This window comes from Selaginella moellendorffii, unplaced genomic scaffold, assembly GCF_000143415.4.
Source record: "Selaginella moellendorffii unplaced genomic scaffold, v1.0 SELMOscaffold_11, whole genome shotgun sequence".
NCBI classification, from domain to species: domain Eukaryota; kingdom Viridiplantae; phylum Streptophyta; class Lycopodiopsida; order Selaginellales; family Selaginellaceae; genus Selaginella; species Selaginella moellendorffii.
The window spans coordinates 2,662,573-2,687,434 of record NW_003314272.1 but is presented as its reverse complement, the minus strand read 5'-3'; the positions used below and the strand labels follow the sequence as shown (position 1 = coordinate 2,687,434).

Here is a 24,862-nt window from a genome sequence, read left to right as displayed (position 1 = left end):
AAAATATAATATATCTTTAGCATCCATGTATACATCTTTCTTCTTGGTGGAGCATCCATAGACGAAAGTATCCACCATGGGATTGTAATACAGGTGGATGACTAATTGACTCATATGGAATAACTAATTTACAAAATAGAAGGATTGGTAAATTCAGTGCAAAAATGGAAATGCTAATTTACACAATAGAAAGATTGGTAAATGTAATGTAAAAAAGGAGGTGTTGGTTCCCTTTAGTTTAGTAAGGGTTATTAGTCAATAGTTAATGAGGACATTGTTATAGGCCCTTGGCTTAATAAAGGTTATTAGTCAATAGTCAATAAAGACATTGACATCTTTGAAAAGAGGATGAAGGATTGGATTAGCTAGTCTATACAATAGAAAGATTAATAAATTTAGTGCGGAAATGAAAGTGTTAATTCCCCATAAATGGGAATAAAATAACCACTAAAAGCTCTCTCATCAAGCAATTGCCCCTTTTCGAGTTAGCTTAAGGGAGAGAAATAAAGTGCGCTACATATTCTTACTTGTTAATCCAATTGATCAAATAAAAATTTATATTTATAAACACAAGATTAATCTTATTGCATATCAATCATGAAATGAGAATAAAAAAAATAATGTTTAAGCAAGTTTATAAATTATAAATACAAGATTAATCCAAATGAATAACAACCATTAGATGGTAAAATATGCTAGAATATCCAAGTATATTCTAAGTATACATTCCCCCTATTGCTTAAGCAAACCAAAAACAATATTTATATCCATTTGATTGAATAATATTTTAAGTATGTCCTAGATAAACAGATAAAACAGGTAAATAGTTAAGACTCAAAAGGTGTAACAGTGCTGAAAAAGGAAGATTTTAAGAACTTCAGCAGTAGATTATATTCTCTGGTATCACTAAAACATTTAGTAAGAATCCTTATCTCTAGGAGCAATCACTTCTCTAGCAGTTCTTGGGTGAGGACACAAGTTTTACATTGACCTGGTTGTGCAGATGGATAATTGTAGTTACAACACACTCATGGATTTGGTAATATGTATGGATCAGTAACAAGATCCTTAGCTTCAAGGCCATGAGTGAAAATATGGCTGGGGTGTTCTTATGAATTTGCAGGATGTATGGATCAATTGGAGTTGACATGATGGTATTACAATTGGTTTTTAAATAATTTTGATGATCAAGTCTTTCTCGATTATGGAGTAGCATTCATTCAGTCTAACTTTTGAGGAGTTGAATTTGAGGGAGATTGTTCCGCCACTCAACGAAGACCTATATACAAGAATATTTACTAACATAGCTGTAAACATGATTTAAACTGTAAGTAAACGAATTAAATAATGTTTAAGGAGTAAAATCAGGTAAATTAAAAAATATTCTGGGATGTACCTAAATATTTTGGGTATATTCTCTTTACGCAGTTAGAAATGAAAGTTTAGAATCTCAGCAAGACAGCGGACCGCGGATCCACTTTGGCGGCCACGTGGAGGTCGTGCTACAAGAAAGCCCTTCAAGTGACGAGAGAATTCCGGAGTCCTGAGCTCACGTCTCGTCCACCAGGGTTTGAAGAATTCTTTGCCCGCAGCTCGGGAAATTTCTCGCGGATAGATCAAGCTCACATTCCAGGCGAGCACAGGATTGTCACAATTCGCATGGGAACCGCGGCGCTGGAGCCGCCACTAGGGCATCACCAGCAGCAGCAGCAGCAGCAATCTCTTGTCCGCCCCCAGAGCTTGCAAATCCCAGGAGCTGCCTCGAAGATCCTGGTTCCGGAAGAATTTCGATGCCCTATCTCCGGGGAGGCGATGGCCGATCCCGTGATCGTCGCCTCGGGCCAGAGCTACGAGCGCGCCTGCATCCAGGAGTGGCTGGCACAGGGCCGGAGCGATTGCTTCAAGACCAAGGCAAAGCTGGAGCACACTTTCCTCATCCCCAACGTTGCTCTCAAGGCCGCCATTCTCAACTGGAGCGCGGTGTCGGGCATTTCCTCCCCTGAGGTGGTCTCTTCCTCTCGAGCTACAGATTTGGTGGCGAGAAAAATCGTCGAGGAGAAAAACACAGCAGTGGCAGTAGCAGTAGCAGCCGATGGCGATGGCGATGGCGATGGCGGTGGTGGCCAGGGCCACGATCGCGTCGCCCTTTCATCCGTGAGGTACGTCCACTCGGCCACAGGAGCTAGCTTACGAACGGATATGGTGGAAGTTTGTGGAAGATCATCCGTGCCCCACCCGCTCGACACGAATCCTCGCTCGCTGGAGGAGGAGGACGAGCGATCCTGCGCCACCATGGATCCCCGCCTCGTCCCGGATCTCGTCCGGCGATTGAGCAGCAGCAGCAGCGCCGGCAGCAAGGATCAAACGCTGGCGGCCTCGCAAGTCCGGCAGCTCGCACGGGAGGGGACTTTCAACCGCCGGACTCTCTGCCAGGCGGATCTCCTCGAGGCGCTGGTGGCGCTCTTGCAGTCGCGACACAAGCCGCTGGTGATCCACTCGCTGGCCGCCATCCTCAACCTCTCGCTGGAGGTGGACAACAAGCTCATGATCGTGAGAGCCGGCGCGACGCCACACCTGGTCCATGCTCTCCGCTCGAGCCAGGCCGAGATCCAGGAGCACGCCGCCGGGGCGATCTTTAGCCTGGCGCTCCACGAAGACAATCGCTTGGCCATCGGCGTGCTGGGAGCGATTCCTCCGCTCATCGAGATCTTACGGCCCAAGAGACCGCGGCAGCAGCAGCCTCCATCGCCGAGAGCTCAGCAGGACGCGTCCATGGCGCTCTACCACCTCTCGCTCGCGCAGCTCAACCGGGGCAAGATGGTCAAAGCGGGATTGGTGCCGATACTCTTGAGCATAGCGGAAGAACAAGGTGGTGGAGCTCGCCACCGCGAAGAACAGGGGGCCGGGATCCAGAGCTCCCACGATCTGGCCAGCCGCTGTATGTGCATTCTCAGCTGCCTGGCCGCGAGCTCCGACGGTAGAACAGCGCTGCTGGAGATCAACGGGGTGCGCAGGCTCTTCGCGCTGCTGCGAAACGAGAGAAGAAACTCTCCACCATCGCAAGGTGGCGATGGCGATCACGACGAGCGCGAGCTCAAGGAGCACGTAGTGGCGGCGCTCGTCCATCTCTCGAACCACAACATTCGTTTCAAGCCGCTGGCGGCGGAGGCCGGCGGCGTGGAGGCGCTGGTGGCGCTGGTGGACAGCGGCGCCGCCACCAGTCGTGCCAAGGAGAAGATCGTGACGCTGCTAAGCATATTAAAGGATCCACCTTCCGGGGTCAACTCGCCGTCCTTCACGTCCGTGGGGGAGCCTTTCTTTCCTCGCAGCTATGGCGGCCGGCGGCATGGATTGGGAGGCGGGAAGGCCGAGTCTTCGCACTTCTAGTGAGCGCTTTGGCTTGTATTTTGACTTGTAAAGAACTGGTTTTCATAGAGCGATCAAAGGCAATTGGTGTATTTACAAAGAAAAGAATGGAAACAATCGTCAGGAGTTTTCCTTTGCTTGTTCCGTTGGTTTGCTCGCAAAGACAGTCGGGACGATCGAGACGAGGCCAATAAAGAAGAGTGTTGCGATTGTCTTGAAGTCGTAGAGGTCTCGCAGGGATTGGAGTTCACCCAGTGCCAATCCGGCCTGGCATGGAAAGGAGGGAACGTTATTCCGGGAGAAAAGAGAGATTTTGATGAGGAGTGTCACTCACCCGGACCGTGACGAACGCGGCGGGGACGAGACCGATCGCGGTAGCCCAGAAAAACGTGTCGAATGGAATATCTACAATCGGAGACGCGACGTTGATGAATGTGTTTGGAAGCGTTGGAGTGATTCTCAGGAAGAGCATGTAGTTGAGAAGCTTGTCTTTGCGTTTCGCTACCTGGAGAGACGAGAAGCCGATGCTTGATCAAGTGGAAGCGAAAGAAGTGGAAGGTTTCTCACCTCGTCTCGAAAGAAGGCGAGCTTGTCCGGCCACAGCCAATTCAGCAGTGGCCTTCCAACAAGCTTGGAGAGGAAGTAACACGAGCAAGCACCCGCGGTGGCCGTGGAAACCACGAGAAGAAGGCCGTAGTACTCGCCAAAGAGCGCCCCCGCCAGCAGCGACATCAAGATGGTTCCCGGGATCATGAAAGTCTGGAGAAAAACGTAGCTCACGACATAGCCGAGCAGCACTTGCAGCGTATGATCTTGGGCATAGACAGAAAGATACTCCCTGGAGTAGAAAAGAGTGTCAAACTCGAGAGAACCGAAAGGGAAAAAACTTACGTGAGCTTTCGAAGCTCTTCCAAGGTCCGAGGAAGCTTGAAGACGTCCCGGTCGGCGTCTGGCATCGTCAAGAAGATTGCTATCAGCCCACCAACAAAGACGGTGAAGAGCGCCACCACAGCCATGGTTTCCAATCTCGTCAATGGAAAGCTCGATTCGTTTCTAGCCTCCCCATTGTCGCTATTTGCTTCTACGGTGGAATTGGATTCTCCCTTCTCTTGGAGCAATGGATCTAGAGTGCTAGGTGCAGTAGCAGCCGGGATCCAGAAGCTAGGCAGCGTGAAATAACCAGACAAGAAAGAGCTCCCGGTCCTCATCGCGCTGGGGATTGCTAGATTACCTGGAGTGGCTGCTCCTCACGATCACGATTCGTGGTAATGGCGCATCCCTAAAATCTTCCAGGCGTGGTGGAGCTCTCTTGCTCCATCCACTCAACCTAAATCAGAAGCAAAGGCCGGAATTTCGTCCCAGAAAAGGCACGCGAGATTTGGGATTTTAGGGTTTTAACTTCTCTGGCCATTTGGCAATGGAGATTGATGGTTTAGGGAGCGAGGAGCTCTTCCGCGCGGCGGAGGCCGGCGACGCCGATCCATTCCGGAGGATCGACCAAGATCACGAGCTCGCGAGGATCCTGGCATTGAGGAATGAGGACGAGCGCAGTCTGATCCACGTCGCGGCGGGATCGGGGCATGTCGAGGTGAGGAAACCTTTCTTCCAATATTTCTCGGGGCGAGCGAAGTGATTTTTTCACGCAGATTGTGAGAATTCTTGCGGCTGCTGGCCCTGGATCGGTGGATGCGAGCGACGAGGAAGGCTGGACGCCGCTGCAGTCTGCTGCCAGCAGTGGTCATGCCAAAGTTGTGGAGGTTTTGCTACAAGCAGGCACGCATTCTTTCTTTTTCACTTCCTGTTCATCCTCTTCGTCATTCTTCTTCTTCCTTCTTTCATTTCACGAAGGTTTTGCTTTGCGTTGCTGGCTTTCTCACTCAGATGCCATTCCAGGGGCGGACGTACAGAAGCAAAACAATGGAGGTCGAACTGCTCTTCACTACGCTGCCAGCAAAAATCGCGTCGAGATCGCTAGAGCATTGATCTTGGCTGGTGCGAAGATTGACAAAAAAGACAAGGTTTGATCGTGTTTCGTGTTCCATTTGAGGGATTTAACGCTGCAGTAAGCAGGTTGGATGTACACCTTTACACCGAGCTGCTAGTGCCGGGCATGCGAGTGTGTGCGAGCTCTTGCTCGAGGAAGGCGCAAATGTTGATGTCACCGATGGACAGGGCCAGACACCTCTTATGCAGGCAACAATTTGCGGTCACGACCAAGTAAGCGCAGTTCTTTACTTTGCTGTTTGTTTTTATTGATAGAATGCGCTTCCTGAATGTTCTTCCTTGCTGCTGTTGTCTGGAAGGTGGCCTTTCTTCTACTTCGCAATGGCGCTGATATTGATATCGAAGACAAAGAAGGCTTTACTGTTCTTGGGCGGGCTCCTGACACACTGAGAGCGGCTCTTGTAGATGCAGCTAAAGCCATGCTCGAGGGTTGACGACGTGTATTCGTCAAATCGAGGTTCTCTTTTCCAACCCTTTTTTGTTCCATCTCTATCCTATGACTTTTTCTGATTTTGAAAGAAGCTCCTGCCGCGAAAGACCGGAGGTTTTAGTAGGTTTGGTATTCGAATGGCTTCTTTGGTGACTCTGGTAGCAGTGGCAGTGGCAGCTCTCCAAGGCCTAGCAGCAGCAGCAATTTGTCCGCTTAATTTCGGGGTGCTTGATGGCTTCAGCTGTGATCCCGGCGGAAATTCATGTGGAACGTGCTCAGACGCATGGAACAGGCTGAATTTTGTAGTAGCGGAGTATGCTCGGAGGACACAGGTGTTCTTGCTCCCTCAGCAAGATGCCAGCGCTTGCATCGATGAGTTTAAGATGGAATTACCGGCTATGGGACAGGATGCGAATTTGAGTACGGCTTGTGGAATCACTGCATCAGTGTTGATGGAGAGCTCAGCAAGATGTCCGCAAATAAGAACAGTGGCGGATTATCGACTGTCCATCACTCCAGAAGCACTTGAGGAGTTGGATTCAGCATGCAGTAGCTTTTCAACACGTCCGGCGTGTGGTAGGTGTGTTAGCCGTGCAACTTCGGCGAGTTCGACGGCAGAGGAGGGCTGCTTGAGGTTTTCGTTTATTTACGCGGCAGGTATCGCTAGCAGAACAGGGCCTCTGGATTCGATGGTTGCATCTTGCCTCTTCTTCTTGAGAGACGCAGATGCACAGGATCAGCAACGTCGAAGGAGGGTGATCATTCTATCAACCGTGGTTCCGGCCGGTACGATCCTGGTGGTCTTGATCATAGCTATCTGGTATTTACGGCGAAGGAACTTGCAGCTACGGGATAATGAGCACAGCGACAGAACTTTCAGGATGATGCACGGACCAGTGAAGTTCAGTATCCAAGAGCTGAGGCTAGCCACCGCTGGATTCTCTTCTCGAAACAAGATTGGATCTGGAGGATTCAGCAACGTCTTCAAGGGAGTTCTGGGGGATGGAACTCTGATAGCCGTCAAGAGATTCAAAAACTGTAGTTCCGCAGGAGATGCGGAATTCATCAACGAAGTCGAAATCATCGGCAGCGTTCGCCATAGGAATCTGGCAGGACTACTCGGTTGGTGCGTCTCTAGCAGCTCCGAAACACGGCACGAGCGGTTCATTGTCTACGAGTTTATGCCCAACGGCAGCTTACAGGATCATCTCTCAGTGCCTGGCCAGAGCGTGATACGTGAATCGTGGGAACTCAGAAAAGCGATCATTCTCGGTGTTGCTCGAGGCCTGGCCTATTTGCATGGTGGTGCTGAGGCGAGAATCATCCACAGGGATGTCAAGAGCAGCAACATCTTGCTAGACGAGAGTATGACTCCAAGAATCTCGGACATGGGGCTGGCGAAGTTCGTGCCTGAGGGGGTGAGCAGTTTCAGAACGGGCACTGTCGGCACGCAGGGATACGTTGCGCCAGAGTACGTACTATACGAGCAGCTTACAGACAAGAGCGACGTTTACAGCTTCGGGATCGTGATGCTGGAAGTCTTGACGGGAAACAAGGCGCTGGTTCCGCCCTTGTCGACACCAATAGCAGACTGGGCCTGGGATTTAATCCAGAGGGACAAGCTGTGGGACGTGTTCTCTGGAGTTAAACTCGCGGGACTGGCCGACGAGTTCTTGCTGGAGATGCTACGCTTCCTCTTTGTGGCGTTTCTCTGCGCCCATCCTTACGTTGTTCACAGGCCCAGCATGCTCCAAGCTGTGAAGATGCTCGAGGATGGGACGGGTGTTCCTCAAAAGCTTCCGGAGAGGCCTCTTGGATTTGAGGTGGTCGGGAGCGGTGCTTCCAACACCGAAGCATTCAGCTTGTCAACGATCAGTAGCAGGGAGTAGCTTCAGCAGAAGGCGAGGATCTGGATATTCTTATGACCGTTGGGATGGACGGCTAGGATTACTCCCGCTCTTTTACTAGCTTCTCCCGGTCTCGAGGATCTCTCCTAGGCGGACGAACGAAGGGCGCGTAGGGTAGAGCGCCGGAAGAACAAATTCCGATTACCAGGTAGCTACTTCCTCCTTGCGGCAGCGTTTGACAGCGATTTCGCAGCAGCGGGCACGAGCGGAGGAGTTCGTTGTTTCCGTAAGAAAAGCTGCCCTCTTTCGACGCTCACCGGGAGATTTCTTCGTAGTTTGCTGGAGCGCTCGCCATCCGACGCCGATTTAGCGCTGAAGGACACCACGGCGGTTGCGCGGGTCCTCAAGAGCAAGGATTCGTTCTTTCCGTAAAAATCCGTAAGAAACACAGGCAACTACTTTCCACTTCGCTGCGGTGCTCTCTTCCGTAACGCTGAAGACTCTAAGGTGAGGAAGAATTCGTTCTATCGCAAGAAAAGCTTCCTAGTTTTGCTCTGATCTATCGACTTTAACTCCGGTCCGGTGTAGGATCCTCGATCTGCAACGAAGAGAGGTTCTTTCTCGAGGCAGCAAACAATTCCACGTAAAGATCATTCAGTGAGCGACAATTTGACTAAGTTTTTCGTGTTTCTTGACCAGATTCTTTGAGGTCCGGTCGTGATGCATCCAGATACAGACGAACGACACACAAAAGGACCAGAAGAAGCTCTCGCATGGCTGGATGACCTCCTCGCTCTCCAAAATCTCGAGAAATGCTCCTGTCCATCCGGTACGTCTGTTCACCGTCGAAGGATGGTGCTGTTCTGCATCAAGTGCCGCCAGACCCTGTGCGAAGCCAAGAAGTCCGAGCACCGTCACGGCCACAAGCTGCTGCACCTGCGCAAGATTTTTCGTTGCGTGACGGTCAGTGCACAGGACATAGGAAAGGTGATCAACGTCCGGAATGTGCAAGTCAGCTCCGAGAGGGACACCATACATCTCAACCGTCAGACTCCAAGTTTCCTGGGGCAGTGTATGGACTGCTCGCTTCTCTCGGATGACTTCTACTGCTCGATCTACTGCAAGAGGAAGCAGGCCTCCCTGGAACTTGAAGGCGAACCAGAAGAAGACAAACCAGTCGAACCAGAAGGAGGCGAGCCAGTCGAACCAGAAGGCAAACCAGAAGGACGCGAACCAGTCGAACCAGAAGGCAAACCAGAGGGTGGCAAACCAGTTGAACCAGAAGGCAAACCAGAGGGTGGCCAACCAGTCGAACCAGAAGGAAAACCAGAAGAAGGCAAACAAGAAGGCGAACCAGAAGGCAAACCAGAAGGCGAGCCAGAAGGCAAACCGGAAGCCTCGAGTTGCTCTCAAGAAGAACGTCCAGGCCCAGGGAGCTGCGTTCTAAAGGGAAAGCGGTCTAGGCGCGGGCGGAGACAAAGCATGGAAGCCGGGAGTTTCGCTAGAGGCACTGCTGAAGGGGACTGGTTTTACTACAGGCCGGGCTGTCCATACGCTTTCGTCGACCTCGAAGCAAAGACGGCGGCTCTCAAAGGCAAGCGGGTTCTCTCGACTGATTCACTCGAGACAGTCTACATCAAGACGATGCAGTGAAACGACGGCTTTCGGAGCTTCACACTTCCTTGAGCAGCGTCAGCTCTACTAGGCCGAGCGGTCCACGGGGCTGGATCTGCGAGGGACGGACAAAGGCCAGAAAGTTCTTGCCGCTGCTCACGCTGAAGCTGTTGGAGGCCAGGGCCGGGGAGTCGAAGGAAACGTTGAATGCCGGGGATGATGGGAGCTGGCGGTCGTAGAGCTGGAAGGAGCCTTTGGTCCCGGTGAAGAGCGTCTTGCCACAGGCCGCAATGGTGAGGGAGCCATTGCCGGAAGATATGTGCTCCAACTCTGGGGACGAGGCTTCGTTGGTGGTGTTTGGGTAGTCGCACCAGGCCCCCCAATCCAGATGGGCGTTCTTCACGACCAGCGAGGCGGAGCCCCTGTCATTGATCTTCACCGCGACCCATTGCCTCGCTCCTGATCACTCACAGTGTGTGGATCTTGATAGGATTTGGAAGAACTTGCCTTCTTGAGCACTCGATGAAACGATCAAAGTCGCCAGGAAGATGACGCTGATGTGTTCGTTATCCATATTCAAAAAAAGTAGGGTTTAGGGTTTAAGATATTCGGTGGTATATTCTTTGAGGGCTAAAATGAACCAGATAAAATGGTGGACAGATAAAATGTTGGAGATTCTTTTTTGAATCAAACTCATAACTCCATCTAATCTTTAATTGTTTGTGACTGAGTTCCTCCTTTTTGTTGCAGGTGTTATACAACATTTTGGTGGTGTTTTTGTATCCTTCTACATGAACCAGCAATGGCTATGGTGTTCCATTGATGTGGAAGCATGACATGCACTCTTGTGCACATGAAATCTCCAAGGGTATCTAGATTTGTCCAAAGATCTGACAATGAGGAGGATACTATGGACTAGATCTCCCCTAGAGAGCAAAAGAGTTATGATTTAGGAGAAATATGAAGACATCCAAACTTTTTTAAGATAAGATCTTTGATAGTTTTTGTAATCTGCCTCTCAATATTTGTTTTTACAGAAACTCAAAAAGGTTGTAAACTCTCTTACTCCACTCTGGAAATGCAGTTGGACTCACACTAAAATATTTTGCCACGTGGCAAGCAAGAATGCAGAAGCATGAAGTTAATGGCCCCCCGATAAGCCATCCATATTATGGTTCACAAAGCCCTATTCATTATAAAAGGTGGCATAGCTCGAAAGATCCAATTGGGTATAGCAATTTTAATCTTTACCAAAACTGACACTATTATGTATTGTGCCATATGCATACACCCAAACATGAATTTAACAATTGGTGAGAAAAGAAAACAAGGATTACTTCTTAAAATTGCTAAAGGATGTTTAGTTACCAATAGCTGACTATGAGCTACAATCAAAATTCTTCAAAATACTCCAAATCACACTAAAAACCAAATACATTCTCACAAGCACTCATTATGCTCATTAAGATCATTTCAAGAACACTTTTAAACACTTTTAAACTCTATTAACTGTTTTGGGGCCCAACTTAACCCTTTTCTAACATTGCTTTCTTACATATATACATCCAATATAGAAAAGGATACAAATGAATTTTCTCAACCATTTCAAAAATGTTGTGTAGGAAGAGATTATGAAAAACTTATTTGCAACTCTAAAGTATATTCAAAAAATTATCCTCAAGGATTTTATCGCAACACTCTACTCAATACATGCTGTTAAAAGACTCAACTGACCGGAGTTAGCTTGCAAGACTTATTATGAAGCATATAACCTACTACTAGCTTGAGGAGGTATGTCTATTGTATTTCATATGTAACAATAATATCTTTTTCTTATATTATATTGTTTATGATAAAATCTTGGATGTGTGAATTTCAAAAGAAGAAGTTGCAATAAAAAATTGACTCTATCCTTGAGTTGAAATATATCTATCCATATGAATTCATCAATAGAAATTTGTTTTTAGATCAAATTGTGAATGAGCAGGAGCACCCTTTCCTTTTCAAGATATCTACAATAAACATTACCTCTAGTGTAGATTTTGTCTTTCGAATGGACATGTTTGGGTCTAGTGACCTTGCAAATGCATGAGTTATATGAAGTGCATGTTAGGTTGGATAACCATGGGAGCTCATATGAGGGTAATTTTATTTCAATTATATTAAAATGGTTATAATATTTATGTTTCCACAAGCTACATTGTAATTTGACAATTTTGATAGCAAAGCTTAAAGTATAAGATCAGACAGCCCATGAAATATTTTGGAAGTCCCTCTCCAATATTGTGCTAAAGTGGACTGATAAGCTTGCAAAATTTTGTGGTTTCATGGCAAAAAAGGTTGGTGCAAACTGGAATGGTGTTTGAGCAATTTTTAGGGATGGTCAACCATTAAAAGGACTTGTGAGTTTTATTGGGCATAGAACCTAATCTAGCACTGCCATTTTATTAAGCTAAGGTTTTAATCAATATTTAAGGAGTTATGTAAATAATGGCAAGTTACACCTTCTGAAAATGAGCATAAGGCAAATGTAAATAAAATTCTGTATATGGCGTGAAGTGGACATAAGTTGCTTACTTCAACTTGAGTCATGGTTAAAGTGGTGGGAAGTTAAAATGTTCTAATGGGGATATCACAGGTTAGTTTCTTCTCATTTTATCGCCTTTTAATATTGCTTTTTCTATTAAGATCAACTACTTAAGAACTTTGCATACACCTCAATTGTGAATCTCTCCAAAAGTAAGTATTGGAGTTGGCATTCCTCTGAGGTAGGGTAAGGGAAAATGAATTATATAAAGCATGTCTGTTAGATTTAATATGCATTATAGAGTAGTCTTTGAAAGTGTTGGCATTTGAAGAAGGAAAATACGTGGGAATAAGGAGATGTTACATGATAGGATGAAGAGAAAATTAACTCTACCCACTCAAACGATGGCAATTATCGTTGAGGAAGTGGTCTGTGGCACATCTATAAAATACACTCCCTAAGCTTTTATTAGTGATATGAAAATTGTTCACTCAAAGCATTACTTTTCCTTTGTTGGTGAAGATGTTAGCATGGACCTTAGAGCAAAAAACTTTCAAAAGCCTAATATTGAGTACCATTTTGCTCCAAGACATTATCCTCAAACCAAACCACCTCAAGTGGCTAATGAGAAGAGTGCATCATAACAGGGTAAAATCACTTACCATAATATGGAGCTAAAGTAACAGATAATCTGCCAAGTGCTAACAAAATTTAATGTAAAGTGTGTTGGGATGCTTTTGAGGGGTAACTATTGGGCCTAGATCCATGGTGACAAATTTGCTTTTGTTTTGGCCTTATATTTCTATTGAAAATGTGTGAAACACAAAATCCCTAGGCCCCAAAGTGGAGCTGGAAAGGGTGCCACGTGGTAGTGGCCGAAGTGAAAACCAAACGAGTGTAACACGTTTGGACTAAAAGCTCTGACTTGGAAGGTCGAGAGTGGGAGTGGAACTCCCAACAAAGTGCTCAAGGAGCGAGCACGAAGCGAGCAATAAGCAAGGCTCCAAAAAAGGACCCAAAAAGGACCAACACATGACACGTGGAAGTGTCCAAGATGGAGTCCGAGATGGACCCGAAGTGGAGTCCGATATGGAGCCCGAAGTGGAGTCCGAGATGGAGTCCGAGATGGACCCGAAGTGGAGTCCGAGGTGGACCGAGACGGAGTCCGAGATGGACCCGAGATAGAGTCCGAGATGGAGTCCGAGATGGACCCGAGATGGAGTCCAAGATGGAGTCCAAGGTGGACCGAGATGGAGTCCGAGATGGACCCGAGATGGAGTCCGAGATGGACCCGAGATGGAGTCCGAGATGGAGTCCGAGGTGGACCGAGACGGAGTCCGAGATGGAGTCCGAGGTGGACCGAGACGGAGTCCGAGATGGAACCGAGATGGAGTCCGAGATGGACCGAGACGGAGTCCAAGGTGGAGTCCGAGATGGAGTCCGAGATGGACCGAGATGGAGCCCGAGATGGAGTCCGAGAAGGAGTATGAGAAGGACCCGAGATGGAGTCCGAGGTCGAGACCGAGACCGGGACCGAGACCGAGACCGAGATCGGGACCGAGACTGAGACCGGGACCGAGACCGAGACCGAGGCCAAGGCTGAGACTGAGCCCGAGCCCGAGTCTGAGTCCGAGTCCGAGTCCGAGTCCGAGTCCGAGTCCGAGTTCGAGTCTGAGAGGGTGAAAGCCCAAAGCGTTCGTCTCCCAGACCCTGGGGGGTTTGGTGAGCTCCAAAAGTATAGTAAGGGGGAGGACTGCAGTGGAGCCAGTTTGGCCAAGAAAGGCCAGTTTGGCCCAGGAAGGCCAGACCCAGTGTTGGGTGATGAACTGACCACTAGGAAGTCCAAGACTAGAGTGAATACGAACCGACAAGCGGGGTAGCTTGGTGAAGTGTTCAAGAGCCGGCTCTAGTTCCCCCGGGAGATCGACTGGCCGATGCTCCCAGTCCAAGTGTGGGTGGCACTACCTACTTGGATACCAGGTGTGGCTCAACGGAACCTCGCTCTAAGCCCATGGCTAGAGCACCTAAAGGCGAAAGGCAGGGAGAGTACCCAGGTGGCTCGCGTAAGGCCACGGTGTTCCGAAATGTTGTCCCAAAGGCCCAGACTGTGGAAAGGAAGAGGAGCAATCCTCTGGGGTAGTGACCAAGGACACAGTCGTGTGGTGAGGAAGTCCCAGAGGACCGTGGGACTTAGTGGTCGGGCCGGTGGGCTTCGATTCAGTGGTAGTGTTGGTGAACACGGCCGTGGGCCAAAAGGGACTTGGTGGGGACCAGAAAAGGGATATTGGGGAAGGCTATTCCCCTTGTCAGTGGGCATCCTAAAGATGCTAAGGAGTGGATCTGGGATGACCCCTCATGGATGGTTGGCCCAGTCTTGGAGAGACAAGACTGTGTTGCAAGTGGTATTGGACTGCCAATGCGGCAAAGGTGATTGGGCATGGCCTTAGCGTAATAGGCTGCTATGTCGGTGGTACCTTTGAGTGTTGGTCATGGAATTGGACACGTGGAGCACTTGGACCAGGTGCAAGGGTTGAGTGGCATGGATGCCATTCTTGGGGCTAGCAAGTCCCAAGTCCTAAATTGGACTTATGGAGGTTGTGAATGAGACTCCTCCAAGTTGTCGGAGGTGTGGTTAAGTGACTAAAGTAGAATGGAAAAATTAGTCACTTACAACTTGGTATCGGAGCTGTTCCTTAGTCCGACTCTTATTGGTGGCGAAGCATATCACCACTTGTATTGGAAACGGAAGGTCCTAGATATGGGCCTATCCTCGAGGAGTAGCATGTCGAGAGGACATGGCTCTCCACTCAAGTTCATGCGTGAGCTTGTGCATGATGTGGTGGATGGACAAGGGCCAATAAGGGAACGACTTTGGGATCTTGGGAATAGTATAAGGGTTTCCTCAAAGAGTTGAGGATGTGATCTAGATGAGCGTTTGACGTAGCAAACGAGCTAATGTAGTTGTGGTAAACAACTATAGTTGGGATCACGGGAAAGATGCAAACTCCAAAACGATAAAGGAGTCACAAGATTACCCTCATATAGTTGAGGCTGGTGCTCATGAATTTGAGACCGGAATTGATGACCATGAGAGGTCAAGTACGGGTGAGGGCACGAGCCCTCGAAATGGTAGCTGGGGCTACTTTTGTAAATGCTGGAACGAACCCAAGGAGTTGGGGGGTGTGCTCAAAGGATGAGTCGGTATTCTCATCATAGGGACGGATAGTCCTAAGGGGCAAAGGTAGCCCATAGAGAATAGAATAAAATTAAGTGTCAGAGTAACACTTGCGAAAATAGTCCTTATGAGTAGGACATGAATGCAAGAAGTGTATTCAAGTGAGCTAGGGCCCCATAAGTAGAACCTTACGGGTCTGTGGATTAACCAAGTCCAAAACTGCTGGATGACTCAAGTAGAGTCAAGGAATAGTCCTAAAGGACTGATGGAAGCATTTGGACTGAGGTGTGTGGTACCCCACGAAGGATGGGGGGATTATAGGATCCAAGGATGAGAACAGAGGGTATCTCATCGATGGCAAAATGTGCCATGCTAAAGTCATGGGAAAGGTGTTCCCAAAAGAAAACAACTTTGACACAAAGTTGTGTGTGACCTCTATGGTGCAATGCTAACGAATGGTTAGCATGAGAAAGAGTGGTATTAGTCTTGGCAAAGACTTAGACACAAAGAAGAAGTGTCATAGAGGTAGGCTCGTGGAGCCGATGGTGTGGAGACACCAAATGTGCCAAGGTGTGATACCTTGAGGCTATGTTGGTGGGTTCATGAGAACCCCTTGCCAAAGGAATCCCAATGGAAATGGGAATGGCATAGCCTAAGTTGCAGAGCATGCAGTTGGAGTGTGGTGACCTAGATAATGATGGAGGTGTGGAAGCACCAGCAATGAGTTGTAGGACTTGACAACTATGAGGCAACTAATCAAGAGGTGCAAAATAATTGGTTAAACGGTTAGAAGGTAGCTACCCAAGCCTTCTTAATGGCATAAGGAAGTTGGATATACCCTTACGGGGGATAAGTTGCTTATGTTGCGATATAGTAAGTCAATGTCATGAAAGGAAATACTCATTGTCAAGGAAGCCGTCATTGGGACACCCGAACACTCTAGAACACCAGGAGGTGGTGATTGATGTCGCGAGGGCAATAGATAAGGCCCAAGGGATTAAGTCCCTAGCGAATGATGGATAGAAGGTGCTATCCAAATGTCCAAGGTGGCGGAGACAGGAGAAGACTGTCTACTCGAATTGGACAAAGCCAAAAATGGAATTTTGGCAAGGCTAACGATGGGCATGTAAAGGCCCATGAGCAATAATGTAATCTCGGTGTGTGGGATTATAGGGTGAGCATACCTGGATTGAGGAACCACTCCCTAGGCTATCGGGTAGGTTCATCCCTAAGAATACTTGCTAAGGCATGATAGAAAGTGCAAAGCTATCCTCCTGGTCTGGAGGAGAATGACCGAAGGAAAGGTGTAAAGCCAAAAGCAAGAAGTATAGGGGTAGAACCAAACCATAGGAATCGAAGGGCATGACCAAGGTTGGTAATGCCAGCTGGGAGTGGAGAATCAAGTGGGGGCTCGAGGGTGTTGCCGCTAGCAACTGTGATGCCATGGAGAGTCTAAAATATGGAATTGTCCATGTTAGACTATATGGTAATTGGAAAGCTTGCCAAAAGGGAGGCCTTAGCAAGCTAAAGGATAGAGTTCCTTCAAGGTTCCCAAAGATGATTCTAGGTAGCTTAGTACCTAGAAAGGCCAAGTGTAAATGGTTCAAAACACGCGCGAAATCAGAGTGGCGCAGCAGAAGCGTGGTCTTGAAGCTTGCCATGAGGCAAGGCTATCAAGGTTAGGGAAGTAGTTCCCGAGTGTTTAAAGAGAGGGCTTTGAATGAAAGTCGATGATCAAGGGCTTTCACGCTTGTGCAGGAACCATGTTACAGTGGTCGGAGGGCTTGCCAAAGCGAGATTGGCAAGTCAGGGGAACAAATACCCTAGTTGAAGGTGATAACTTCAAAAGGGGTGGGCCATGGGGCCAAGCATGGAGGAGTCCATGCATGATCACAGACTTGTCAAGTGAGAGGACTTGGCAATGTGGAGGAACTAGGTTCCTAAGCTGTGATCTATAGCGCGCTTTGAGTATAAGTTTGTGCACCGGCGTGGGGAGTCACGCCAGGCATCTTGGGTGATGCCGTCCGTAGATGCATATACGGAGGTTGGGTTCGAGTCCCGACCCTCTAGTGCTTGGGTTCGAGTCCCAATTCACTAGGGCGTGGTGATGGTTTGGAATATGAGGACACTCATTTTTCGGTGGTCATGGACTCTCAGTGTGGAGACTGGTTTGGGCACACCGCCAAGCGAGGGATGCCTCGGAGTCGTGATGCACGGTTAGATTGCTTAGAGTGAAAGCTCGGCATATCTAACTTAAACACTTTGGTGCAAAAGGCATCAAGGATGTGGTGAATGAGATGGGGACACCCAATCTCAGTTGCTATGGATCCTTGGCCGGAAGGGCTAGCTTGGGCGCACCGCCAAGTGTGGGGGATGCCCCCGGGGTCATAGTCAACAACTTAGTAAGGTCTAGAAGACCTAGTCCTTATTGGTAGACCTATTAAGGGGTCAAGATGAGATCACTAGGTGATCTTGTGGCTAAACAAGGACAAGGTCTTTGTTTGGGTTAAAGGATATGATTCCTAATTCAAAGTGTTGATTTGAACTACTGATAATGGTGTGGCTTGGTCAAGGTGACCAAGTGGGAAGAGCACCTATGGGAAATGAGCTATGTCACGGCTATGGCATAGTAAGTCCGAGGAAAGTGGCCTCTATGAAAGATCCAAGGGAGGGTCTCAAAAGTTGGGCCATGGATAGAGCCCACAGCAGGAAGTGCTAAAGTGACGTACTAGGGGTGAGCACCCTTTGGACTTGGCAAAGTAAAGTCTTTGCTATGGAATCAAGAGGATACCTCGAGAATGGAGGTAATGATCCGATGTTGTTAAGTACAACAATCAAGGATAGGAGCAAAAGACTAATGGCTAAGAAAAGAGCCATGGGAATCATGGGAAAGAAACCAAATGGCAAAGTTAGGCCAAGAACACTAACGTGTTAGGTGCTAACGGATTGTGGGAAGGGAAGTGGACTTCCAAGGATAGATTCCCAAGTGCTCCGATTTGGCGAAGTAAAAGCTCCAAGTGAGGAGTGGCAAAGTAGCCAAAAGATAGGGCCGTGGACAGCCCTAGCACAAATAATGATAAATGGAACGTAATGCCAATGGTGGCACAAAAATAGAAAAGAGGATGAGGGTGCCCTCGAGTAGAGAACTTCCTAGGAGGGGAAGTGGAGTTGCACAAAATGTGCAAGGCAAGGTGTCGGAGACACCTAGGAAATTGACTTCAAGAAGTCAAAAGTAAACGTTCCAAAGTGCAAAGGTAGATCAATGGAATCTGTGACTACTCAAGAATGAGTAGTGGAATTGAGTTAGAGAGGGTGTCTCTAACAGGTTTAGTGAGAACTGAACCAATAAAAAGGAGCAACCCACCCCAGGTGGTCAAGTGAGTCTCTAAGTTGGAGAGACTATCCTCCTTAGAGGATGGGCAAGGCATGGTGAGCTTTTGGTGTCAAACCATTGACGAATATGGAGAAGGCATGGTGAGCCTTCAATGTTAAACCATTGACAAACATTGGCTAGGTGCCAAGGATGGAAATGGTAACACATGCGGGTGTTACTTTATAAAATGGTTTACCGTTCAATGAGGATATCGAACTTCGTCTATGGGTGGTGGAGTTGTGAAACACAAAATCCCTAGGCCCCAAAGTGGAGCTGGAAAGGGTGCCACGTGGTAGTGGCCGAAGTGAAAACCAAACGAGTGTAACACGTTTGGACTAAAAGCTCTGACTTGGAAGGTCGAGAGCGAGAGTGGAACTCCCAACAAAGTGCTCAAGGAGCGAGCACGAAGCGAGCAATAAGCAAGGCTCCAAAAAGGGACCCAAAAAGGACCAACACATGACACATGGAAGTGTCCGAGATGGAATCCGAGATGGACCCGAAGTGGAGTCCGATATAGAGCCCGAAGTGGAGTCCGAGATGGAGTCCGAGATGGACCCGAAGTGGAGTCCGAGGTGGACCGAGACGGAGTCCGAGATGGACCCGAGATGGAGTCCGAGATGGAGTCCGAGATGGACCCGAGATGGAGTCCAAGATGGAGTCCAAGGTGGACCGAGACGGAGTCCAAGATGGACCTGAGATGGAGTCCGAGATGGACCCGAGATGGAGTCCGAGATGGAGTCTGAGGTGGACCGAGACGGAGTCCGAGATGGACCCGAGATGGAGTCTGAGATGGACCGAGACGGAGTCCAAGGTGGAGTCCGAGATGGAGTCTGAGATGGACTGAGACGGAGCCCGAGATGTAGTCCGAGAAGGACCCGAGATGGAGTCCGAGGTCGAGACCGAGACCGGGACCGAGACCGGGACCGAGACCGAGACCGAGACCGAGACCGAGGCCAAGGCTGAGCCCGAGCCCGAGCCCGAGTCCGAGTCCGAGTCCAAGTCCGAGTCTGAGTTTGAGTCTGAGAGGGTGAAAGCCCAAAGCGTTCGTCTCCCAGACCCTGGGGGGTTTGGTGAGCTCCAAAAGTATAGTAAGGGGGAGGACTGTAGTGGAGCCAGTTTGGCCAGGAAATGCCAGTTTGGCCCAGGAAGGCCAGACCCAGTGTTGGGTGATGAACTGACCATTGGGAAGTCCAAGACTAGAGTGAATACGGACCGACAAGCAAGGTAGCTTGGTGAAGTGTTCAAGAGCCGGCTCTAGTTCCCCCGGGAGATCGACTGGCCGATGCTCCCAGTCCAAGTGTGGGTGGCACTACCTACTTGGATACCAGGCGTGGCTCAACGGAACCTCACTCTAAGCCCATGGCTAGAGCACCTAAAGGCGAAAGGCGGGGAGAGTACCCAGGTGGCTCGCGTAAGGCCACGGTGTTCCGAAATGTTGTCCCAAAGGCCCAGACTGTGGAAAGGAAGAGGAGCAATCCTCTGGGGTAGTGACCAAGGACACAGTCGTGTGGTGAGGAAGTCCCAGAGGACCGTGGGACTTAGTGGTCGGGCCGGTGGGCTTCGATTCAGTGGTAGTGTTGGTGAACACGGCCGTGGGCAAAAAGGGACTTGGTGGGGACCAGAAAAGGGATATTGGGGAAGGCTATTCCCCTTGTCGGTGGGCATCCTAAGGATGCTAAGGAGTGGATCTGGGATGACCCCTCATGGATGGTTGGCCCAGTCTTGGAGAGACAAGACTGTGTTGCAAGTGGTATTGGACTGCCAATGCGGCAAAGGTGATTGGGCATGGCCTTAGCGTAACAGGCTGCTATGTCGGTGGTACCTTTGAGTGTCAGTCATGGGATCGGACACGTGGAGCACTTGGACCAGGTGCAAGGGTTGAGTGGCATGGATGCCATTCTTGGGGCTAGCAAGTCCCAAGTCCTGAATTGGACTTATGGAGGTTGTGAATGAGACTCCTCCAAGTGGTCGGAGGTGTGGTTAAGTGACTAAAGTAGAATGGAAAAATTAATCGCTTACAAAATGAAAGCAAATAAAATTTTCAAGATGGTGTTAGTTGTTTTGTTGCAACACCAATGCCAACCATATGAAATAGCTTGAAGACACTATAGTGACTAAACCTAATGACCTTGAGAAATCTAGTTTCAATCTTGAGAGGATAGTTGGAGACATGAATGACAAAACTAAGACTCTTCCCATAGAGATGCATAGGAGGCCAACAAGAAAAAATAATGTAGTTAAATTTATTAGTACCATCTCTAAGTAGAAATAGAGTAAAATCAACTTGGCTTAAACACTTGAGTGTAAGATTCTCTCCATGAAGTATATCATTACACTTGGAAAAGAGTATATAGTTAAAATAAAAGGTAGAAAATACATAATTGCCAATTAAAACTTTCTTTCTTGCACATGTGAAGACTTTACTAAGCATGAGGAATATAGGAAGGCATATGCTCTTTGCATATATATGTATTACATCTTTATCAACATTTTACATATAGATAACAAGGATTTAAAGAAGTGATAAGGATACTTTCTCTGCAAACATCTTATTTTATGTTTTAACAAACATCTCTATTATAGCATATAATAAATATTTAAATTGTTAGAATAAGAAGTGTCCTTTAGAACATTTTGATTTATATAATGTGCAGAGAGATTAAAAATTATTAAGTTTGTTATAACTTTAATATTTTAAAGTTTATAATATTTATATTAAACTACGATTGAAACTTGCACTCAACTAGCAAGCTCAACTTGCTAACTCAACTCTTCAACTCATGAGCTTAAGAATGGTCCACACTTGGATGACATAAATCTCAAGGAACATTTCTACCTTAATTTTCATTAGGATGTCAAATATTTCATGCTTTCTAATCCAAATCTAACTTCTTTTATGATTACAATTGATTTTGTTATTCACTATAACAATTAACTGCAAAAGCATTGATTAAAGTATTTTTATATCCTTTATTCCTTATTCTCAAACCCTAGTTTCGGAACAACCAATACATAATTAGCATATGAGGAAAATATAATTCTAATAGAGATTTGAGTCATACATCGATAATGTCTTTTTAGTGCTGAACTACAATACTACCACCTCTACATAAATTGTGGAGATATAGACCAAATATTTTTTCCTTCACATTTGCTCTATGGCTCATAGACTGAATATAAAACTTGTGGTTATGAAAAATAAAAATATATAATTCAATTATGAGTTGTTCGATTATACGACTCATCTCTTCATCTTCATCTTAGCTCTCTTTAAGATCTCTAAACCTTTCCATATTATTGCTTACTTTCACTAAATTTAGCTTTTCCTTTTAAGATTTAGGCAATAAGGGTGCTAATACAAACATTATCAATAAAAAATTTACACTTTTTTATGGTATTTTCTTTCAATAATATAAAATTATTTACATTAAAGTTATGAAAAATTGATAAATCTCCTTTAGGCTCATCACACATAAGATTTAGTTGATAGAGATGACAATATTTAAGAATTGTTATAACGTCTCTTTCAATATTGTTTTCATTTAAAATACTTTTATCATTTTTGGCCTTCCTTGGTTTGAGCTACTAAACTTAATAGTGGATTGGAATCAACATGATGTTGATTAAATAATTCTTCCCTTCATTAAATCATTTTCTTATACTTCTTTAATTTAAATTTCTTACATTTATTTAGATAAATTCTAAAATGCTAGCTATAAGATTCTGATTCTGTTTTTGCAATTATCATTCATTGAGTGTCACCTTCATTTACTGAGGTTAAATCCATTTTTCCCTCCAAGTATGTTGATCTTGAGAAAAAGTTTTAACAAAAAGATAACTAACTTTTTACTGCCACAATAACTTTATGATTGTTCTATTGATTTTGTGGAAGGGAAATCACTACCATTTGATCTTATTTATAATCATTTTATTAGTAGAGTTTGAAATGTTATATGGACATATAAAGAAATTTTTTTCTAAAGGTTTGATTTAGTATTTTTAGCCTCTAATTGATGAACCTGTTTTTTTCTTTTGTGTCCAAGAGGAAAGACAAGTTTCTTTATTTGGCAATTGACTAATTGTGGCTTAAACCAAGTTATCATTTTTAGTTGATATTTACTTCTAGTAATCCCTGAAATATTTTAATAATTATCTAAAGCTCAATTTTTCACAAATTTTAACTTGTATGGTGCTTACAGCCTCATCCACATTCAAGAAGGTAGTGAATGCCACTTCAAGTATATGGTGATGTTTTTTTGTTTGACTAACACCTTTATTGTTTTTTCATATATGATAAATGACAATTTTCATAGTTTTCTTGATCTCTTTATTATTATATATTTTGATGACATTTTTATGTTCTTTAAGACACAATTAGAACATGACCATCATATTCACTTTGTTATCTAGTGCTTTTAACAACACAATATTTTTGCAAGTTGGACAAATGTTCTTTTGATCAAGATTTAATAGAATTTTTGTTATATATCATTTCCTTACACAACATCATTATGGATTCTACTAAGGTTTCCACCATTCTTAAATTTAGAAACCCTTACATTTGTTCATGATATCCAATATTTTCTTAGCTTTACAAACTTATGTTAACACTCTATTTGGGACTTTATGTGAATCACTATAAAAATGTTTGAGAGGAAGAATTTCCTAGCAGAGACCACCACAATCATCATTTACAACTTTTGATGTTACAAATAAATTGGTCACAATGTGTTAAGCACTTAAATCCACTCTTATTGTATAGAAATAGTTTTTCACCTAGACTTCTTTTGATCTTCTAAAGTTTATATTCACTTTTGCTTCAATTCTCATATATTCAAGGAATACAAAATTATGTTCTGTTGAGTTAGTTGCTTTAGATTTTACTTTCTTTTATTATAGAATAAACAAAATAATGCATTTCACCTAGTTTCTTGCCACTCTCAAAAGTATATAGTAGCAAAGATCAATTATGATTCCTTTAACAAAGAGTTGTTTATAATTATAAACCCTTTTTAATTTTGGTATCATTTTTCTTAAAGTTTCTCTCCATATAATTAGTGATTATAAAAACTTCCAATATTTCTATTTGACACACATCCTCAATAGTGTCCTAAATCACTATCTATTTTCAGTTTATAATTATGTATATAAGCCATAAATTTTTCCTTTCGAATTTGCTAGCTTACCTCATTTATCCAACCACCACGACATTGGCCTTAGATAAATTCCCTTGCCAAGGTTCCCACTTATTCTACTAGCTTTTACTTGGTTCTACTTAGTTTCAACAACTCACTACACAAACAACGAAATGTTAGCCATCCATTCACAGATTCCCATATCATTCTCAATCCCCTTCCCCAAGTGAGACTGGACTTAAGGTTTGGCTACAGTCCTTGCAAGCATAAGTAGCCAAACACACCAAACCTCTACATCCCTTAGTATAACAAGACTTGATCATAGGACCTTCTAAATACCAAGCCTTGGGTGCAACACTTGCTTCGGGACATCGAGGGGAAACACTGTGGCCTAACAACCTAGTATAAGTACCTCTACTCCCCCATTACCATCCCAAAGGGAAGGCCCAAGCCCCTAAAAAGGGGCAAGGACCAATGAGCTGCAAAATATTCAAGTGGGTCACCACTCTATATAAGCCAGAAGAATTGCAGCCGGTTTCCCTTCCGGGAGTGAGAGTTGCTTTTGAACACTTCCTTGGGTGGCCCTTCCGGCACCACCTAAGTCCATGCTCACTCTCATCCAAAGCCCCTCAACCCTAATCTCAACCTTGAGTTAGTTTAGAAGCACCATTGAAGGTTTCTTTTAAAACTAATTCCTAAACCTCATTATCGCTATTATACTTTTGGAACCCCCTGCAGCCCCCCTCCCCTATGGGAGACACATGCTTTGGGCTTTCACCCCCTCTATCTGTATTAATATTTGGATTCGGTCTCAAACTCGATCTCGGACACCACCTTAGACTCGGTCTTAGACCTGACCTCGGATTCGGCCTTGGACTCAATCTCGGACTCTGTCTTGGACTTGACCTTGAACTTGGTCTCAAACCCAATTTCAGATCTCAGACTCAATCTCGAACTCGGTCTCGAACTAGGTTTTGGAGTTGGCCTCAGACTCAATCCCAGACTCTGTCTCGAACTTGGTCTCAAAGTTGGTCTTGGACTCGATCTCAGACTCGGTCCCATCCGATGAATTTTTTATCATTTCGGTCGTGCCTTCGGGGATCCTTTAACCTTTGACGAGTCAGGGAGTTGGTTCCTTAAAATGTATTACTTGGGTAAAATAAATGGGAAAGTTAATACTTTTTTTGATACAAATCAAGAAATTTCATTTAAGATTTTGACTCAGACTTTTGAAGTTAAGAAAATTGCATGAGTGCACAAAATAATCAATGGCATATTTTTATTATGCATTCAAGATGAGATTTAGCATATTCCTTTTATCATACTTTGTCTTTTGACTTTACACAAAATTGCATCTTCACTTATGTTAGTATTGTGCAAAGCCAAATCCT

General features: G+C 45.8%; 5 protein-coding genes across 7 annotated transcripts; 3 read left to right on the top strand and 2 right to left on the bottom strand.

The window, feature by feature from the left end:
* Nucleotides 1-1,486: 1,486 nt before the first annotated feature.
* LOC9651457 (U-box domain-containing protein 39) lies at nucleotides 1,487-3,440 on the top strand. Its single transcript, XM_024673778.1, has one exon. It carries the CDS (start codon nucleotides 1,660-1,662, stop codon nucleotides 3,385-3,387), a length of 1,728 nt encoding a protein of 575 aa, XP_024529546.1. The 5' UTR covers nucleotides 1,487-1,659; the 3' UTR covers nucleotides 3,388-3,440.
* Nucleotides 3,441-3,442: 2 nt separating this feature from the next.
* On the bottom strand, nucleotides 3,443-4,699 carry LOC9659172 (uncharacterized membrane protein At4g09580). The gene is made up of 4 exons (XM_002968834.2): nucleotides 4,258-4,699; nucleotides 3,934-4,204; nucleotides 3,701-3,871; nucleotides 3,443-3,633 (listed from the first exon to the last, which is right to left on the bottom strand). Exons 1-4 carry the CDS (start codon nucleotides 4,572-4,574, stop codon nucleotides 3,487-3,489), a joined length of 906 nt encoding a protein of 301 aa, XP_002968880.1. The 5' UTR covers nucleotides 4,575-4,699; the 3' UTR covers nucleotides 3,443-3,486.
* A 33-nt stretch (nucleotides 4,700-4,732) lies between these two features.
* LOC112345961 (26S proteasome non-ATPase regulatory subunit 10-like) lies at nucleotides 4,733-5,923 on the top strand. The gene is made up of 5 exons (XM_024673779.1): nucleotides 4,733-4,954; nucleotides 5,013-5,139; nucleotides 5,260-5,384; nucleotides 5,437-5,583; nucleotides 5,670-5,923. Exons 1-5 carry the CDS (start codon nucleotides 4,784-4,786, stop codon nucleotides 5,802-5,804), a joined length of 705 nt encoding a protein of 234 aa, XP_024529547.1. The 5' UTR covers nucleotides 4,733-4,783; the 3' UTR covers nucleotides 5,805-5,923.
* Nucleotides 5,910-9,817, top strand: LOC9659171 (probable LRR receptor-like serine/threonine-protein kinase RKF3). Of its 3 annotated transcripts, none has more exons than XM_002969127.2 (4): nucleotides 5,910-7,855; nucleotides 7,904-8,154; nucleotides 8,236-8,290; nucleotides 8,347-9,817. In XM_002969127.2, the coding sequence occupies exon 1, from the start codon at nucleotides 5,938-5,940 to the stop codon at nucleotides 7,687-7,689; it is 1,752 nt and encodes a 583-aa protein (XP_002969173.2). In that variant the 5' UTR covers nucleotides 5,910-5,937; the 3' UTR covers nucleotides 7,690-7,855; nucleotides 7,904-8,154; nucleotides 8,236-8,290; nucleotides 8,347-9,817. The 3 variants fall into 3 exon arrangements, with proteins under 3 accessions (XP_002969173.2, XP_024529545.1, XP_024529544.1); XM_024673777.1 differs by having other exon boundaries at nucleotides 7,901-8,154; XM_024673776.1 differs by having other exon boundaries at nucleotides 5,910-8,154.
* LOC112345923 lies at nucleotides 9,320-9,835 on the bottom strand. The gene is made up of 2 exons (XM_024673643.1): nucleotides 9,765-9,835; nucleotides 9,320-9,683 (listed from the first exon to the last, which is right to left on the bottom strand). Exons 1-2 carry the CDS (start codon nucleotides 9,833-9,835, stop codon nucleotides 9,320-9,322), a joined length of 435 nt encoding a protein of 144 aa, XP_024529411.1.
* Between the last annotated feature and the right edge of the window lie 15,027 nt (nucleotides 9,836-24,862).